Source organism: Aythya marila, assembly GCF_965140915.1.
Source record: "Aythya marila genome assembly, chromosome: 8".
Lineage (NCBI taxonomy): Eukaryota > Metazoa > Chordata > Aves > Anseriformes > Anatidae > Aythya > Aythya marila.
The window spans coordinates 29,886,990-29,906,296 of NC_139049.1; the positions used below are offsets into that span (position 1 = coordinate 29,886,990).

The window sequence follows — 19,307 nt, forward strand, 5'->3', positions numbered from 1 at the left end:
TTGGATGAATTGCACTTCTGAGTGGGTCTGGGTTTGGAATAGTCCTGTTTTGTCACTGACTATGAAGGAAGTTTGGATGTGAGATGCTCAGCTTTAGACAGGTGATGAATGTCATTCAGCACACTCACCAAGTATTTCCTTGGTATTACATGGCAGAGAGCTGTACCATCACAAATCCAGGAGATGTATGAGTAGTCACAACGGAAAAGAGCAAACGTCCTCGAATGAAGGCAGGGAACCTGGATACAAAAATTGCAGATATGAGACATGGCTGAGCAAATAAAGAAACCTGAGTTTCAGCCTGTAGCTTCTGGTTGTCATCTTTAGAAAGATAACTGTCTGAAACGCTTCACAGACCGCTCCATCCATGTGTGACATTCCTCCAAAGTGCCAGAGACAGCTTCTGATAAGGGCAGCACAGCGCCAGCTTCCCTTCAGCTGTGTGGAATGAATCATCCCTTTAGGTTTATATTTGCATATTGATCTCTTTAGGTTTTTTATATGCCACGTGTTTATGGTAGTTAACCATTAGTCAATAATAACGTCATTTGTCTTTGCTTAAGCCCCAACACCTCCCCCTTCACTGGAGGTGCAGATGTTGGAGCAAAACTTCCCAAGTTCTGCTCGTCAGCCGGTGTGGAAGGACAGGGAGTGTCCAGGGGTCTATTTAGACTAGCAAGGAAGAAAAATGTAGTGAAATATGGCGATTTAATCAAATAAATCTGAAAGCGTATAAGCTTTGCTAAACTTTAAAGGGTCTTTGCCACTTATACATTGCTTTGATCTTGCTTCCCGTGACCTCTTGCAATGAGGACAACTTGTTTCGTTGACGCTGAGCGACGCTGGTGCAAGCAATCAGCACTTAACCTTCAACCAGATCCAATTTTGGTTTTCACTCAAACTCATCCGTAGAGGTTAGAAGCAATAAAAGTACTTGCGGGAGGAGTGAGGAACTCCTTTCCCGTTCGGTTTCTTTGTAGCTGATGAGATACAAACAGCTCCCTGGTACGCAGGCTCGGCAAGGAGGTGCCTTCCACAAACCCGGTGGCGCTGGAGCAAGAGCAGTGGCTTTTTATCCTTCCTGCAGAGAATGGAGGGAAGTGATGGAGCCTCCCTGCCCTATGGGTTGCGTCGTGCATGTCTTTGACCCTGCGAGTACCAAGCTGTGTCTTAACTGCGAGGGGCTCAGCCAGGTTAACCTCGAGCGCTGGTAACTGAGGGCAGCTTTCTCGGAGGTGGTTCTGTAGCAGCTATTGGCAAATAAATTGGATGTTCATTTGCAGTTACTGTAATTTGAATATGATGTTCAGGCTTCTAAGCTGTCTGCTCCAGCATCAAAAGAAAATGATTGCTCCTTTTAGTTGTAAATAAATTCATGTTTTAGTTGAGGACACTTATGGAAGTGGAGAGCAGAAAGAGCAATTTATTATTAGATCTGACACTTTAAAATATGTTCCCTCTTTGATTCTGCTTTGAAGCATTCTCTTTTGAAGCAGCATTAAAGTATTCAAATATGTACGAGCCCTAGCAGGGGGAGATTACAAGTTGAGGCATTTCTTAACCTTGTTTTTATTATTATTATTATTGCTCTTTTTTCAAGAGAATAAGTGTAAGGCGTTTTGTTACTGCTTGGAATAAAATTGCCCATCCATTTAAAAATGCATAAAAATGTTATCCCATTGATGGGAGGAAAAAAACATCTTTTTGTGCTAAATAGAAACTGATTTGTATAATTAATTACCTCCCCCCCCTCCTTGTAATGCAGTTCATGAAGCTTATGTCTTGCACTTTGGAATGGTATTTCTTATAAAGGTTTGTACACACCTTATTATTTCCAAGTTTACTCCTAATTGCAAGGTATGCAGCCTGCATTGGAAGCTACACAAGGGTTGTCTTTCACGCTGTTTGTGCTTCGTATAAAACACTGTCAGAAAAATTTCTATGGTCAAGCCAAAATTGCTAAGCTTCAGAGACACCTTAAGTTTGCTGATTTGTTCTTATAGGTTAGACCAGCAATGCAATTAAATTGGTATCTCATGAGAATAAGAGGAGAAAAAACAGCCTTGCCTAATGTGCTTTATGGGGCAAAGCAAACTTGAAAATTGTGAAATGATTATAAAATTCATGTTCTTGGTTCAGTGCATTCCTCAGATTTCTTTCTGTCTCGGCCCTCTGTGCATGTTTCTGTGTAACAGGGCACTCTGGTTCTGCTCATAGCAGGGCTTCTTGCTCTTGCGAAGCTTCGAGCAGGGCCAGGCAGAGAGGCTGGGAGCAAGCACAAAAATGAGTGGCATAGAACCAATTCCTCGGGATTGTATGGCTGTTTGGTTGAAGATAAGTAAATGAATTCACCAACATTTGCCTGTAGGATTTGTCACGTCAAATGCCTGTGATTGAATTTCCCACACGCTGCTCAGCTGAGAGCTGTTGATTTATGGTGTTGTCTTTCCGCAATCAGGATGTACTGGCTTCAGGTATTTAACTCTTAAGAGATAAAATGAGACTTTTTTAAAAGGCATTTCTGTGAAGTGCTTTTAAGCATGTACTGGTCGAATATTTTATTCTAGAGGTTAGAGGGAAAAGTTGTGCTTGTGTTACAGTAACCTGGAAGGTAGGACCAGAAATCAAACCCTGGAGATGCGCTGCCTGGAAAGTCAGAACTCGAGATGAAAGGCATTGTATTAGCAGAGAGGCAGGATTACTGATTCCTTCTCTGTCCTGTTTTGGCAAGCAGCCTGTGTAGTGTTACTGAATCTTTGGCAAAATAGGGTTTGCATCATGCTCCTGACTTCTGTGTTCAGTGAGAGGTGTTCAACCCGAAGATAAAAAGGCATGCTAGAAAAGCTTCTGAAGCAAATTTTGGAGTCTTTTTTTTTTTATATGCCTCATACTAGCCTTTAAAAATATATATCACTGAAGTCATATTTTACTTGATTCAATTTTACAGAGGCCAAAGAAATGCAGAGCTAATTTCAAGAGCCAAATAATTTAAAAGGCATTTGAGGAAAAACATCAGCAAGACAGAATGCTCTATAATAAGAAAGGCTTTTGGAAGTTAGAGTAATCAAATGTGGACTTAAGAATGAGTTTTAAAGAGGACAGAATAAAAGATGCCATACATGATAAGCAACTTTGGAAAAATAATGCACATGTGCATAGAGGGAATCAGTGTTCATCTTTTTTTTTTTCTCTCCTACTTTTTCTAAAAATTCATTCAAGTTTTTACATTGAATTTTTTACAAAAGACCACTGCAAATATGGACAAAAAAAAAAAAAAAAAAGCAATCTATTTCATCAAAAGCAGGTTTCATAGTTCAGCAATGTGAATGTTAGACAAGTCTAAATAAGCAGTTAACAAGTATTGACGTTATTAGAAGCAGCTAACAAAGTATTAACACATCTGTTGATGTGTAGGGGCCATAAACTCCAACTGCAACCTCTGATAATCCACATTAAATTAGATTTCCAAAGGAGGTAATGTCAAGATCTCCCAGATGAAACTACCGCAGTCCCAGGAAGGGATGTAATCTGCTAGCAGAAAACACAAGCGAAGATGAAGTGCTTTCCTGAGCTCTGACTCCTGATAAGAAGCAATTCTTTTGCCAGTAATAATGTTTTCCTAACGGACAGAAGTTTGGTCATTGTGGTTAACTGTGTAATACATCATTTGTTTGTTTTGCAGAAATGAAGATGCCGTCAATCAGATGGCTGTTACTCCTTTCCCATTGCCTTCCAGCTCCCACTCTTCTATTGAGGTAAGGCTTGTGGGTTGTTGTTCCTTTGGTTTTGCTTTTAATTTGGGGTTGCTAAATTAGGCTGATTGTCATTAGCAGATCATTATAAATTCAAGCATCTTCTGTAATTAAACCCTGAATCATGAAATGCATTGGGTAGGAGTTTGACCTAATAGTTGTCACTTTCACTGTCACTTTTCTTTGTTCTCATCATCACTGGAAGGGCTGGCATGGCACTAATGACAGAGATTAAACAGGTTATTGCTGTACAGGAGGAGAAACAGTTTCTGCATGCAAACTTTGCTGTCTCCTATCCTGCTCCTTTTCCTTCAGGTTAGAGTAGTCGTGGTCTTTTGCCTGGAATGTGGATATCCTCCTAGCGAAAATAAACATTTTTCAGAGAAAAGCTCACACCCTCTAAAGTTCATTTCCCCCAGAATATTGTTTGCATGTCTAAACATGGAGTAGGGGTGCCAGCAACTAGCAGTGGTAAGGAGGTCTCTGTATACGTGGCTTCATGACAGCAGCATCTTGGGGCAATCCCAACTTCACTGAGAGCCTTGGCCACAATCTGTCCTGTGCCCTGGCAGTGGTATTGTACGTTCCTGCTCATTTTTTCCTGTAGGAGCAGATGTGAGCTGGTTGGGCAGGGAGCACTCGTATACGGTGTTGTAGCATGCAATCTAATGCAAAATCTTCCTTAGTCCAGTAACGTTACCAATGTTCTTCTTTACTCTGCTTGCTGCCTCAGCCCCAGTGTAGGCTGATTGCTCTCCTGTGCACCATGAATCCCTGCAGTGTCACCACGCTGGTAGCATTTTGACGTCTCAATACAGCATAACTACATTTTCTAGATAAAGCACATGGTTAGCCTTGCTGTTGCTTTTTAATTCTATTTCTATTTGAGCTAGTAAAGCAAAAGACATTTTATAATTCAGTTGGGGTTTGGTCTTGCCTTGAACTGATGCATTCAGGTGCACTAAACTCGTGATACTTCAGTAGGCATCACTGTGATCCTGCAGCACTGGGCCACTCTGGGTAGTGCTGGATGCATTTCCTGGCCGCACACTCACTATTGTTGTCTGGATTATATTGCCACTGCTGGCTGCTTCCCTCCAGGCCTAGCTCTGGTCAAGAGTTGCACTGTACTGGGTGAGAGCTGCTTGGTTTTTGTTTGATCTGAGTCACCTGGGGGCAGTGCTTTCGCTTTTCTTTTTCTCCCCCATCAAAGCGGCACGCTCCAAGTGAAGCTCAGGGATTGCAAATTACTCTACGTATATTTGTGTCTTTGGGTCGTACTAAGCTTTGTTTAGTCACATTTTGGTCTGGGATCAAGTGACCGTAACTAGATTCCACCAGCACATGGAAACCAAAAAGCTCGGTCTCAAGTGCGATGATCGCCTTTCAAGGTAGATGCTTATGGGTTTAGTTTTGTGTTTTATTGGCAAGCCCTTCTTATTTACATTGTGTCTGGTTTTAGAATTAAATGCTGGGTTTCACTTCTAGTCTAGTACCTTTTTATTCCGTAACATAAATGTGACCAAAAGATGTTGTATAGAACTTGACGTTGCTTTCCTTTGTCAGCTATTTGTATGCTTAAAAAAAGGACTGTGCTTTATATTTTGAAATACCAAATAAATATTTAACATTGTGGTGTGTATACTGAACATGAATCTTGTCAGATCGTATTAAATAGCCTAGCTAAAGTAACAGAATATCAGGGAGCCATAGTTACCATATGCTATTGTGTTAATCTTCATCTTATCTTTCTCTCTTCATCAAGGCATTTTAATTTTAATACAGAACATGATAAGCAGCAAATATGCCTTAAAACAAGGTCTTGCTTCATTGCAAGACAGGATAAGGCTATGCTGTGGTGTAATGGTGCGGGCACACCACCAAAAGCAAAGTAATGATTCATTGTGCTAAAAGATTGGTTTGCAAAACGTTTCATTGATCAGAAAGCCACCCCACCATCATCTGTTTAGTTGGGGGAGTGACACGTTCTGCTGCGGTCCTGAACAGAGTAAGCCTTGTAAGGACGGAGGGTGGTTTACTCCTTGTGCAGTGGTCGAGGCATTTGCATGATTATAATTGTGCACTGTGAAGTAAAATGTCTCATGACAATTCAGAAATAATTTTTCTTCTGAAGATCTTAAAAATGGGTTTGTTGTATATAGTTTATCTTGCATTGGAAGAGAAAGCAGCTCCAAAGTTGGATTAAAGGCTCAAATATACCGAAACTACTTAAAGTAAATCAGAACCAATGGATCAAAAATATCAGATTCAGGACCCGGTCAGTTTTAAAAAGGGAAGGAAAATTACCACCTTAGATTTTGCATGTAGCCAAATTAGTGAGAATTTAAACTTTAAATTCTATCTCAACCTTTTCGTGAAGATGCCATTTCCTCTCTATCTAAGCTTTATCATTGGTATGGGAAAGATATTTTTTCTTGCCAATACATGCTTCTTAAATACATGCTTCTTATTATATAGAGAAAATAGCAGGAAGTCCTGATCAGAAAAGCTTTTCTACCTAGTATGGTGCTATTTTATGTTCTAAAGGCCATTTTTGTTTGGAACTCTCTTCAGAAAGGGAGAAACTTGTTATACCTTGGGTGCAGCGTAGGTGCGCGGCACAGGTTCAAAACCAGAGCTCATGTAGGAGGTGGTTCTGGAGCACATCTTGGTGAAAATACTGATGTCATTTGGCCCACCGACATCATTAATTTGTTCTCCAGTAGTTGTACTTGAATGCTGTTTGCAGCGTTGTCGAGTAACGCGCAGACATAATTGAGTCCTGAGGTCCCATTTGCAGTTGAGGTTGGAGGCAGTGCTCCAGTGCTGGCTTCAGCCTGCAGAGCTTGGTGGCCACACACTCTGTCCAGAGGAGCTTTGGCTTGGTGATTCCTCCAGGGCTGATCCATCAGTCCCTCTGCTACCAACCCTCTTGGACTGCATGAAGGAAAACTTGGATTCCTTCTTAATGCATTGAGCATGTGTGAAACTCATCCCCTCTGCGGAAGTCTGGTGGGGGTCCCTTAATCCAAGCTCAACAGTTTGCACACTCGATGTGGTTTGGTCTGGCTTTGAAAATTGACCCAGATCTGCTCCAAAGTGCTAGCTCATGGTATTGGACCACCTCCTGGTACTTGGGGCTGGCTGGAGACTGAGGTCTGTCTTTCAAAACTTGTATCGCTTATTTGTCTCCTGACAGTAGGATGCTTTAATTGTGGATCTTTTTACTTTTTCATGCTGCTACTTGTTTAGAAAAACAAAAGAAAAGGTAAAACTGTCTATTTTTTTTCTTTAGCTATTATGGGGGATCATAGCTCTGTATAAAAACTGTTATCAATCCTTTCTACCAGGATCATGGTGGCACCGAAACTGCAAGCAGTGAAGAAGACCCAAGCTTGGATGTTGTCATGAAAAGCCTGACTGATGAGGAATCCAATAAAACTGTAAGTGACTTACAGCAACACTTAGTAACAGTCACAGCTTAGAAAATGCCAGCTCATTGGCTTGGTTTGCATTTTAGCTGTGCTTGGGTTGGAGTATTTACGGCATACTTTTGTTGAATAATATCCAGAACATGTAAGAGCAGAATCCAACTTCTTGCTTTACATCTATTTGTTCTCTTCACATGTTTTCATGAATTAAGACCTCAGTATAATTAGTAAAAATACTGAGGTTAAGTGTTTTTATGTACCATTTTGTCTTTCTCTTGATCGCTTTCTCAGTTAGAGGATTCAGTTTCTACTCTTGCTATCCATGTGTGACAAACTTCAGAAAAAAAGCATGGTCTGTAAATCATTTTCTTCTTTATATTCATAGCTTCATAAATTCTAAGGCCAAAATGACTATTATCATAATCTAGTCTTGCCTCCTGAATAACATAGCTATAGAGTTACTTTCAGTAATTTCTACATCAAGCCCATAACTTCTGATTTAATGTGTTACTGTCAGTATGCACTGTAATAAATACTGAACTTCTCGTTGATACAAATAGGGTTTTTTGTTTTTTAGTATGTCAGGATCGTGCGTTATCAGAAATCAAAGTCCTTCAGGGTTCAGCTTTAATCTCTTTTTTTTGATTCAGTATTAAAAGTTTGAAATGGAAAACTACTAAACGTGCTGGAGAGTGACTAACCTAGAGGTACATAAAATTTGCTGAGGCAATCTTTTTGCCCAACAGTCCACTCTTTTTTCAAGGAGTGCGTTCACTGAGATTTGCTGTGTGCGCAGTTTGTGTGCAGGCCTCCACAAGGGAAATCTGATACTTGTTTTCCTAATTTTTTTCTCCCTGCTCCATCATGTTTTTTTGCAAATATAAGTTGAATATATATAATGTCCTGTAACTAGTAAATATTTAATTAACGAGTCCATGAACTCTAAGTGTTAGGAAGTAGTACGTGGTATTCAAACATCAGAATTAACCAAGCATGTAAAATGGATTTGTGTTCCAAATGGGTTACTAAGAAGTTTTAATTATTTGTGTTCATATTTGTTTGCTTTGTTCAGAGTTCTCCCTTGATGGGCTAGAACATAAATGAATCAAGGATTTTCTTGTATTCATTTACAGGTATAATTCACCTTTTCTTCTTGCTGGTCTTGCTCAACTTGGCAAAAAAAGAAAAACAATGGGTTACAAAGTAATGTGAAAAACTTCACAAAAGTGGATAAAAAGATACAAAATATGTTGTAAAGAATGAACTTGATATAGGATATGTGCTGTGCTGCTTTTTGGAAGCTAATAGAGGGAGTATGAATTTAATGCAAAAAATAAAAATGGGAAAAAGAAATGCAGCAATCCAAGATAGGCACGGAGGGAAGACACCAATGGGACAACAGAGGACAGAATATATTGGCAGCATCTTTTCAAATGTGGTGAATCAAGAAGGAAGTGAACTTTTGAGCCAAAGGGTAGCAGTTTCAGTATTTTAGACAGAAAGATAAAAATAAAATCAAAAGATAAAGCGTTGGTGGTAAGAGTGGTTCTATATAAGACAGCAGAAAAGTAAGAGAAGACAAAGGGATGCATTTGTTGAGAGCATCAGGATAGTACTTTATTTATTTTTTTGTTTTGACTGTCTGTACCAGCTTATCTTTCCACTTAATTTTTTCACGTAACAGCAACCAGCTGCTGCAATTTGCCATTTATCTTTGGAATTCAAGCCATGGTGTCCAGCAGGCCCATAGCATTATCCCTGCTGAGGTGTAGAGGGGAGGCAACCTGTCCCAGCTCAGTAGTGATACCAGGATATTACTCAGTGGCTATTTGCATAGAGGGAACTTCCTGATTTTTTTCCCATCAGATAAATTGCTGCTGAGAAGTTTAGTAGGAGGTGGAGTTAGAAAAGTATTTGAATGCCTCCAGATCCAACTACTTAGTTCCTCGTGGCTTCAGTTGGGCCAGCCCGCAAAATGGAGGCACAAATAAATGAAAAATGCTAGAGGCTAGCTTCAGAACCTCAGATATTGCTTTCAATCAAGATTTTAAAGTTTCGTGGCAAGTATTTCTAAGGAGTGTATCTTATTTTTGTAAATGCTGATGGAATTTGGTTGTAATCAGTCCCTTCAGTGGATATGGGTCATAGTGGCATTAAGGCTTCAACACTGCAGTGCAAGATATGACAGCTCATTATTTTTAGGAAAAAAGATTTCTGTCTAAAGATTTTTCAATCTTTTAGTGACCGAGGCAAAAGAAAATAATGCCTCGTTTTCCACAGTGTGTTGCTACCAGAGCCTAACACTTACTTCACCATTGTTACTGAATTTCTCAGGCATATGTCAGGAGAAATCAGGAATGTAAAAGTCAACGTGTAAGATCAAGTTCACTGAGTAAATAAAAAGTATGTGCTTATCAGCAGATCTTCTGCAAGTGCATACAGCTCAAAGCACAGACAGGACGGCTCACCAAATGACAGCAGGAATAAAAAAAAAATGAAGTCATTTTGTGTTGCTGATAAATTTGTCAGTCTCTCCCAAGATACTTTTTATTGTCACTTCATCACTTTAAAAAGTAGAAAGTTGTATAATGGACACCATTGTAGACTCGGATGATAAGAGGGGGAAAGAAAACAACTTTATTTCTGGACTGGAGCCAACGGAAGTGTTAGGCAAAGTCTTGCACACTTGTTAGCTGCCACGTCGAGAGGTCCTGGTGGCAGGTTACGGTTTTCTGAGGATGGTTGCTGTCCTGGCCTCTACAAGGTGTTGTTGGAAAAGAATTGATAGATGAGGGCTTTGGGAGAGACTCAGAACTTTTAACTTTACAGAGGTGAAAATGGCTTGAAGAGTCGTTGGATGTGTTCTGAAACACCTCACATCATTAATGTCCTAGCAGTTTGCTGTCCTGTAGGTGGACACTTAATATTATTAGGTGGATACTTAATATTATTATTATTTTATTGTTATTAATAATAAATGCTTAAACTGATGTTAGGTGAGAACAGACTCATTTGAATTATTGACAAAGAGGAGGAGCTTCACAAAAATGCTTCTGGATGTACCTGGGGGAGTTGAATTAAATTAGGCTGTTGGGTCTCAGGCATATGACAAATGCTGAGTGCACAATTCAGTGTTTGAACGCCTGCAAATCTTCTCATTTTATCCAGACACCTCCATCATAGAGAGGACTAAAGGGCTTTAAAGGTGATGTACAATGCTTACGTGATGTGCAGGTTGAAGTTTTAGGCACATATCAGAATGAAAAAGGGAAGTATGAAATTTTTTATTGCTCATCAAAACACTCTCTCTAAGGTGACAAAGCAATCTTCCCTCTTCTCCCCAGACACTTCTGATAATACAATGAGATCACTTTATCTTATTTTCTTGTTATCCATTTGGATAATAGTTACAGTTGTATGCTTAGAGTAAGAAAAAAATGCAGAAAAAAAAAAGCCTGGGGGGCTTGGCATGTTTTAATGTAATAAAACTTCAGGAAACAAGGCCAGTATTTTCAAGCTTGGTTACCTAAAATTTGATTTATGTTTTCTTTTGTATGAATTGTCATCTTAATTAGAAATTCTTCTGAGGTGCAGAATATCTCCGTCTTTTGAAGTTGGTACTCAGCTTTTCTGAAAATTAGGCTGTGATCAAAGTGACCTAAGTTTGGTGTAGAGGTTTTAAAAAAAAGGGGGGGGGGGGGAAGGCATTAACTATCTGGAGGCAGTTCTAGGACAAAAATATTCTTTAGTGTATTGGAAAGGTATAGAAAGAAATTAGGATACAAGTGAAGGTCGTGATTGAAGTGCCATTGTTTGAGATGCTTATAATGAGGCTGGGTGATGCATTTTAAGCAGTTAGTTGAAGTGCAAGCAGCGTGCTCAGTGCTGCTGAGGATTACCACAAAAAGAAGGAAGGAGGTGAGAGTAGATGACTTTGAACTTCTTCCAGCTGTAGGCACTATATGGTCTATACCCGTGTGCCAAAAGATAGACACGTGAGTACCTGTCCATTTCAACATAGCACGGGAATTGCTGTCCTGGCCACCCTGGAGAGTGGCCTTCCATCTTCTTTATCACTTCATATTTTTAGGAACTATATAAACAATGTGTGATACTCTTCTCCCAGAAAATCCCTTCCTTAAATTGTACGCATTCAGTAATTCCTGATTATTTCTGTATTCATACTATTTTTTAGTAATTCTAAGTTCTGTTCTAAGTAACTCTAAGTTTTTCTCTAAGTAATTCTAAGTTTTGGATTTCAACTCCGTGCACTAGAAGTGCACTTGTATGATGAAATGTCACAGTGTTTAACCAGACCAGTAATTTCTGATTTTGGAAGATACTTCATTAAAGCTGGTATAACATTTTCAATACATCTCGCTTTCTTTTTTTGACCTTTTAGGAAGTGAAATGTAAAACTGACAAACCAGTGTTGGCGGATCAGTCGGAAGCAGAGGAGCAGCTCCCAGAAAATGTTTGTGTATTCTTCTTGACCATTAAGGGGGGCTGGATTTAGTTGAGGGTTGCGTGATTTATGGGAGAGAGGGGCTAACTGGAGAAATACTAAAATAATTTTCTTGGGGGTAAACTTCAAAAATTACTTTATTCTCTTTAAGTATATCAAAATAGTCCTACAGGCTAATGTCAAGGATGTTCTTTGCTCTTTAAAAGAAAAAAAAATTGTTTGGCATGAGAGGCACCACTGAGAAAAGTCCTACTTCCTACACATGATTGCTGGAAGCACAGTTATCCAGACTTTCTGATTTGCTATTTATCTTCAAAGTGAATGTTTTCAGTTCATCACCCATGCTTCTTACGTTTCCTTTCTGTTGACTTAGTAGATTTAGTAGGGTGCACTAATTGACAACTAATGCATAATATGCATTTCTGTGTTTGATAACTGATCTGTTTTGCTTCTGCTTCAATTTTAGGTTCTCAACCAGATCAAGCAATCTAAATCTTCAACAAAAACATCCGTCAACTTGCAGGAGATACCCCTGGTGTCAGCACCTACTTATCTTCCTCCAGACACAGAAGTCACCAGCCGCAGTATGAACCAGTTTCTATTTTTTTCAATATTATTGTGTGGATTAAGTACCCTAACCCAGGATGTTTTATTTTTTTTCTGGATAACTTTTTCTGATATGTTTTACTATGAGCATCCAATGTACTACTTCAATTTACTTTATAAGATGTTTGTACTTTTCTCTCATTTTTATAATTTTTGAGAGCCTGAAGATGTGTTTGCATGCTTCTCATGACTTTTGTGTACAGAGAGCTTTTGCTCCTCTTTTTAATTAAAAATAAAGACAGCAATAAAGGCAATCTGGGACATGACCTTATCTACCCTGAATGGAATACACATTGCCATCATGATCTGAATTGTATAGGTTGTATCTGAATTGAGTCCTACCAGACATTCACTCTATTTACTCCTAGAGCTTTGGAGATGGTCTAATTTAGAGACTTCAGAAGTGACTCAGAGTAATTGTCAAGTTTGGTTTAGATTTGTAAAGATGAAGAGCAAAATAAGAAAGCTTAATTAGTTGCTGTCATATGATTCCTTTTTTATTATTATTATTTTCTCACGTGACAATGTGACTTATTTCTTTCCTTTTTCACATTCCTAGGTGTCTTTCCACCTCTATTGCCTGTGGATCCAGCAACATGTCCTATTGTTCCTGGGCAGGAGATGACTATAGAGATATCCAAGGGTCGGTCAGGGCTTGGACTCAGCATTGTCGGAGGGAAAGACACTCCCCTGGTGAGCTTCTTTTAAACTAATATATTAATGTATCTGATAAAGAATAAGAGGTAAAGAAACAAATTATGCCATTAGTCTGTTACTACCCTACTGTGTTGGTCAGTATGGGGAAGAGAAACCAGAAACCGCAATCTTCAATAACACTTTGATAATTTTGCCTTGTATCACATCAGTCATTTTCTATCGCATTTAAATTGAAAGGTCTGTGTTTCAGAAGTGCTTTCTGCTATGGTCAGAGTTTACAAATATATGTTATGTTTTTAACCAGTGTGAATTAAGAGTTTCATGTAGGTAAGTTACCAGAATGATTAGACTACAAGAGTGTGTCACAGGGGTAGAACTACTTCAGCAAGGTTACACCTACATCTTCAGAATATGTTTAGTAGATATTTAAATAAACTGTGATACATCTCCCAGCCAGTTGAACAGAGGTAAATCAAAGGCAATCTTTTATTGTTTTATGCGTCTTTTAGTTTAATCTGCCCTTGACTATGTTGTTTAAACAAAAATTATTTTCAGCTACCTTAAAATTTATCAGTTCAAGTGTAAACTCAGCAAGTTAATTATGCTAACGCCATTTCTACCTCTGCTGTTGCTGTTTCCACTCCTCTCTACATTTAAGAGATGCTGTACTACAGTATAAGAGAATGTCAGCTTTTTTTTAAATGTCAAATTCAGTTCTTTCATTAAACTAGTCTGTTGCAGAGGTTACTTTATTGCATTCTCCTGAATCCATTGCAGCAGAGATGTAAGGCAACAGAGCCTGCTCTGTTACGTGCAATTGTTCCATTCCCAAAAATATCATGGTTGTTCATCGTTAAACAATAAAGTGCTTTGAGTGTCAGCAGCCAGAGATTTTAAACAGTTGCAATGTAGCAATCTTTTTCCAGACCAAGAAAAAAAGGTGGAAGTAATAAGGTGGTTTTATTTTGCAAAGCATAGGCTGTATCTTTTACAGCATTAAAGCTGAAATTGGAAAAGGTTCAGCTTTCTATCCCACTTATCCAAGTCTCTGGATGTGTGGAGTTTGGATGAATTGCTCTGTTTCACATGGAGATAGATCTGAGTTATGCCAAAGGTTAAATCAGCCTGTATGGTTTTCACTCTGTCCAGCCATGCACTGGTTTGTATCTAGTCCTTTTTTCCTCTAGCTTCTCAGTGTTGAGTAAATTCAAATAAGAATTTCAGTATTAGTCATCTCTCTGCTTTTTCATTTAACTGGAATTTGGAAATAAGACATGGCAGTCTGTCAGACACAATCTGGTACATGTCTTTCATGAGATTTTCATATAAATAAATGAAAATTATAAATATCTACTTTACAGAGCAGATGAGAAAAATGCAGAGGATTTTGTTCTTTAAGTTGAGTAAATGGTTTTGGTTAAGTATTGTGATTTCATTACTTTATTCATTAAAGTGTCTTTGTAGGAGTTTATGATCTATGCAGTTGATTGCAGTAACCGTGAAATTCATGGAGGGAGGGAGGTCTGATTTCCAACATTTCTAATCCTTGCATTTTGGACCTACCAAAATGAGTCCCTGTTTCTTGTCATATTTCTTCATCTGCTCATTCAAAGGCAATCGATGTTATTTCATAGGAAACAAGTTACATTTGTGAGACCACAGTCTAATCTAATAATTTACCATGTGCAGAGACCCTCTCTGGGATTCTCCAGAGCTTGCTTGCTTATCCAACCAAAACCGTGCATGCACACTGTTCTCCTTACAGCAGGTAGCCAGGGAAGTGTCTTCAGCTGGTGGGATCCACATCACTCTGTCTTGTAGTAGTGACCTCCCTCAAATTATTCCCAAATTATTTTGATGCTTTTTTTCACCATGTATGCAAAAAGAAAAGAAAAAAAAAATAAAAAAGGGAAGAAAGAAAGAAAGAAAGAAAGAAAGAAAGAAAGAAAGAAAGAAAGAAAGAACGAACGAACTTTAGTAAAGATCTGAAATAGTTTACATAACAGAATGGAGAGAAGTAAAAGAAGATGCTACTCAACACCTGTCTTTTGGGATTTCTTGGAGTAGAGGACAAAAGAAATTACATACATACCTGGAACTGAGTGATGTATTTTTTCTTACTCTACTTCATTTGTTCTTAACTCTGATATAGATGGACATCTGTTATATTTCAGAAAAGGCAAAATAAATTGCCTTACAGCTTCACTGCCTATGCACGTATTATGCCCAGGTGCCATAGAAGTTTCTCTTCCAAAGGGCTGGTCGTGGCAGAAACTGAGTATCCGTGAGCCACTGTTTTCTCCAGTGTGGTGAAGTTATATTAATTAAGCTGTAATAGTTATTAGTTAAGTTAAGCTGTGATTGGTTTCAGCAGTTTTGTGTTTGTTTGTTTTTCTGAGATTTTTTTTTATTTATTTTTCAAGCTGTTTTTGAAATGAGAGTTGTCAAATCCAAGTCAGAGGAATGGGAATAGAGCCACTCGTAGCTTATTTCTGCAGGCATAAGATAGGGATTTACTGCCTTCCGTGCTCATATAGTTGAGGCAGCACACACAGACCACAGAGGTGAGATGCTGTGATGAGACCATGGAAATGTGCTCCACCAGAGACAGAAAGTCAGAGCAGGAGTAAGTCCATGGGCTTGGTGCCTGTGTGTGCCACATGGCTGCAGAAACTTGTTCTGCCTGGTTGTCCTGTGAGAAAACAAGACACTCACACCTGTGTCATTGTCCTTTCCTATTGTGCTATTTATTTCATACCTGCAGAGGTGTGCAAGTGACTGCTAAAAGCCAAGGCTTTGAACCCCAGTCCCCAGTAGCCCAGAAGTCATTTATCAGCCCTGGGGACGGAGGGAGGCTGTGGTAATAAAATGCACTTCATCTAAAAATGCTGAACTGGCTGCTGGTAGTCAACACTGACACACAGCAGCAGTTCACATGTGATGGGAGGGCTCATTTCAGAATATTTTGGATTTTTTTTAATTAGTCCCAGCTTTTGGAATAAACTTGGCAGGCTGCTAACGGGACGCTTCCTAATGAAACACGGAGTGTGGCTTATAAATCGTAACCTTGGGAATCCCGTCAGAAATCACCAAGTAAAGGTTGTTCAGGAAGTGGGAAAATGATGTCTTAACCCCCATAAAATGTTTTGTTGTTGTTGTTGTTTTTGAGATGACCATCCCATTAACTTGCAAAACCTTTCGAGTTGCCTGTATTTGCAAGCAAGGATTGTGGCTGCGTAATGAGGAGCCAGAGAGCATCAGCTGGAAAGATGTGCTCCTAGAAAAGGCACGGGGAAGAAAGGATTGGCCTGGATAGTTGTCTTCATGTTGCTGGGATCTAGACTGCTGTAGCTCTTAAGCAGTCCTATTTCCTTTTATTCGGAGGGTTGATTTTTTTTTTTTCTTTTCTCCAGTGTCTTTCATTTCACCTTCTCCTGCACCCCGGGGAGAACACAACACATGGCCTCTCCTTTAAAGCAATTAAACTGCGGAGTGGAGCTGGCTGAGGTACAGGGCTTTCAATTTGTGAGAAGATTTGTTTTTTGGTTATAGTCCAATCAAACTTGTAAAAGTAACTCTCAGAGTGGGAATTAAAAAATATAAAAAAGCAGTGTTTTCAGAAACATCCCAAAATGAGGTTTGGGGGCTCTAACTCCGCTCCCCAGGACACCATCCTGCCCTCCCGCCCCCCTGCTTGCTGAACGACCCTATAAAAGCTCGTCAGCCCCGCCACTGCTAATGGCAGCCATAAACCTGACAGGAGTGTCATTGTCACTCGGCAGCTGCCAGCGCTCCCGGGGCGCCTGCACCGCTCCAGCCGCGGGACGCCCGCCGCTCGGGCCCCATCAACGCAGCAGGGCCTGCCAGAGCATCAGGGGGGCTCCGGGAGCTGGGCAGGGCTCTCCTCGTGCCTGGGCATCCAGCTCTGAGCCCAGGACTCTTGGCTGGACGTGGAGTTGAGCTTTCAGGCGTCAGCAGTCGCGGCAGCCAGCCAGCCTCCGTGGCTGGGTGCCCCAGGATGGAGGGGGCAGCCTGGGGCACAGCACCAGCGGCACCGCACCGTGGAGCTCACCATGGAGCTAGGAACCTTTCCTTAGCTATCCCGCTTTTGTTTCGGGGCACTCTGCACAAGTTGTTTCCAGGCAAATGGTTTGGTTTCAAGTACTGGGCTTTTTCCTCTGAAACTCCTTTTCCAGAAGGTTTTGATGAGGTTTTCAGTTTAAATCATCTGATTCCCAGGGTATCAAGGAATTGTTTGAAAAAGTTGTCCGTGTGCTCCTGCAGATGGCGTGTGGGTTTAATTCATCCTAACCCCATCATCACCACACAGTGGGCGAATACTGCAATGTCCAGTCCGGTCAGCAGCTTGCACTGAGCCATTTTATATAAAATAGGATTGCCACTTTACAGGGATCTTAATCTTGGCAGTACCCAGAAAAAAAGCATCACTCTGAGATAAAGACAGCTTGTTGGTAAGGTGGGAGAGCTACTTTGCTCCACCCAAGTAATTTAGTAATGGTCGAGTTGATTACGAGTTGATTACGTGTAGTTTGTGACTCTGTGCTGTCTGGGCGATGAAGGTGCTGGGATGTGCCGGGGGGCATTTGGGGATTTTGGGGTCAGTGGAGGCTGGTGCGTGGATGTTCCCTCTGGGTTGAGTTACAAAACCTCAGGAGGGGAGGAGAGCGCAGGGACTCAGGTGGGGCCTGAAACCACAGCTAAGTGCTGAGGAGGCACCTACAATATAAAAGGAAAAAAAAAAAAAAAAAAAAAAAAAAAAAAAAAAAGCATTGTAGGAGTGGGCTCCCATGTATTTTGTATTGAAAATGACAACAAACCTCTTGTGCAGAATTTTTATGCTGGGCTGTCTACTTCGAATTGGATATATAAAAATGTTTTACTTTTGCTTTCAGCTGGCTTTAATAAAAAGCATTTCTAAGGCAATTAACAAACCTTAAGGTACTCCATCTGTAAATTAAAGTGATCCACAAAGCCAGGGAACTGGAAAACTCGAGCAGGGCTCCAAGAAGTAACAGAATATGCCTGCGCTCGGCTCTGACACCGGTTGGTGCAAGAGCTGGTCGCACAGGAGTCAGAGGAAAATCTTTCCTAATCGCCTCTGCTAGCCCAGAAGGCTTTCTGGCTTACAGCATGGCTGGGGGGCTTCGTGGTGGTTGGGATGCAGTTTGACAGCAGCGTATTTAGATTTATTCTGTCAGTCCAGGTGAGTCAGACCTTGCATAAACCCCATCTGTTATGGAGGGGCAAGGGAATAATCAAGAAAACTGTGACTTGGAATTGCAGCTGTTAGGACCCGCTGTTTGCCCCTGGAGCTGTGCGGGCTAATTACCCTGCGAGGATCTCGGCGCTGCCAAAGCCAGGCTGGTGCTAACGCCGAAGCCAAGCGTGCTATCTGTGCTTTGTGCCGTGCTGCACGTTCAGCACACCCGAACGTGAGGGCTGGTGCAGCTCCTGCCTTCCTAAACAAACAGGTTCTCCCTTGGTGGAGCTTTCTCCCACCTCAGTTATATTTAGATTCAGGCAAGAAATAACTCCATCGGTTACAGACAGCTGAGGGCTGAGCAACTTTTTATATGGTCATCAAGTACAGCTAAGGCTGCAACCGTTTTAGTGGAATATGCTTACCTTGTAACTACAAATGAAAAGCAAGCTATTGGCCTCAGGAGGGTTTTAGCAGTATATTGGCTATAGATACAGATGCTGTTAAATCTATTAACAATGAATGGAACAATAGAAGAAAAAATGGTAATAGAAGTCCGAAGTTTTTAATCATGACTTGGGTATTGTAGGGGAAAAGCTTGTGGTTGGGAGGGAAAAACATTCAGTCACTTGTTAAGCATCACCGACGTTTATAAAAGAGAAGGCAACTTAATGACAGTGGTAAACATAGTTAGCTCGAAATTGTGAGGAATTGCTTTGACTCCTGGTTGCATAATGTAAAAATGAAGTTGGTGGATTCATCATAATTCCAAGAGGACATTAGCTCGCAGCAGCATGAAAAAGCAAATGGCTTTGTACATGAGTTATCGCAAATGGGAATTAAAGCAGTAAGTTTTGCAAATCGTATATTTGATAGATCTTTGGCAAAGGTTTCGCTGACTGTATGGCGAGCAACGTCTTGCTTGAAGAAGCTGGTGTCTTCCAGGAGTGTAAATCAACCATAAAATTTAAGCTAACAATATACAAAAGCAGTAGGACATATCAAAATGGACTTCACGGGTATCTTGCTTGCTGGTAGTTGAAACCACCGGCTTTTGGCTTCGTGTCTCAAATGCATTCAGGATCTCGTGCATTCTTTATATCCCGTGTTATGCACTGTGCACTGTAAATTTTCATTTTTTTTATTTATTTAATAAAATAATGAGAGTGAGAGAG

General features: G+C 40.3%; 1 protein-coding gene across 4 annotated transcripts in view; it reads left to right on the forward strand.

The window, feature by feature from the left end:
* Nucleotides 1–19,307, forward strand: part of PATJ (PATJ crumbs cell polarity complex component) — a 145,957-nt gene that overhangs the window by 99,786 nt on the left and 26,864 nt on the right. For all 4 annotated transcript variants that reach the window (XM_082766434.1, XM_082766432.1, XM_082766433.1 and 1 more), the window contains 5 exons: nt 3,683–3,755; nt 7,103–7,195; nt 11,586–11,657; nt 12,115–12,232; nt 12,814–12,947. In XM_082766434.1, the coding sequence (XP_082622560.1) occupies nt 3,683–3,755; nt 7,103–7,195; nt 11,586–11,657; nt 12,115–12,232; nt 12,814–12,947 (490 nt within the window). The remainder of the gene's footprint in view (nt 1–3,682; nt 3,756–7,102; nt 7,196–11,585; nt 11,658–12,114; nt 12,233–12,813; nt 12,948–19,307) is intronic.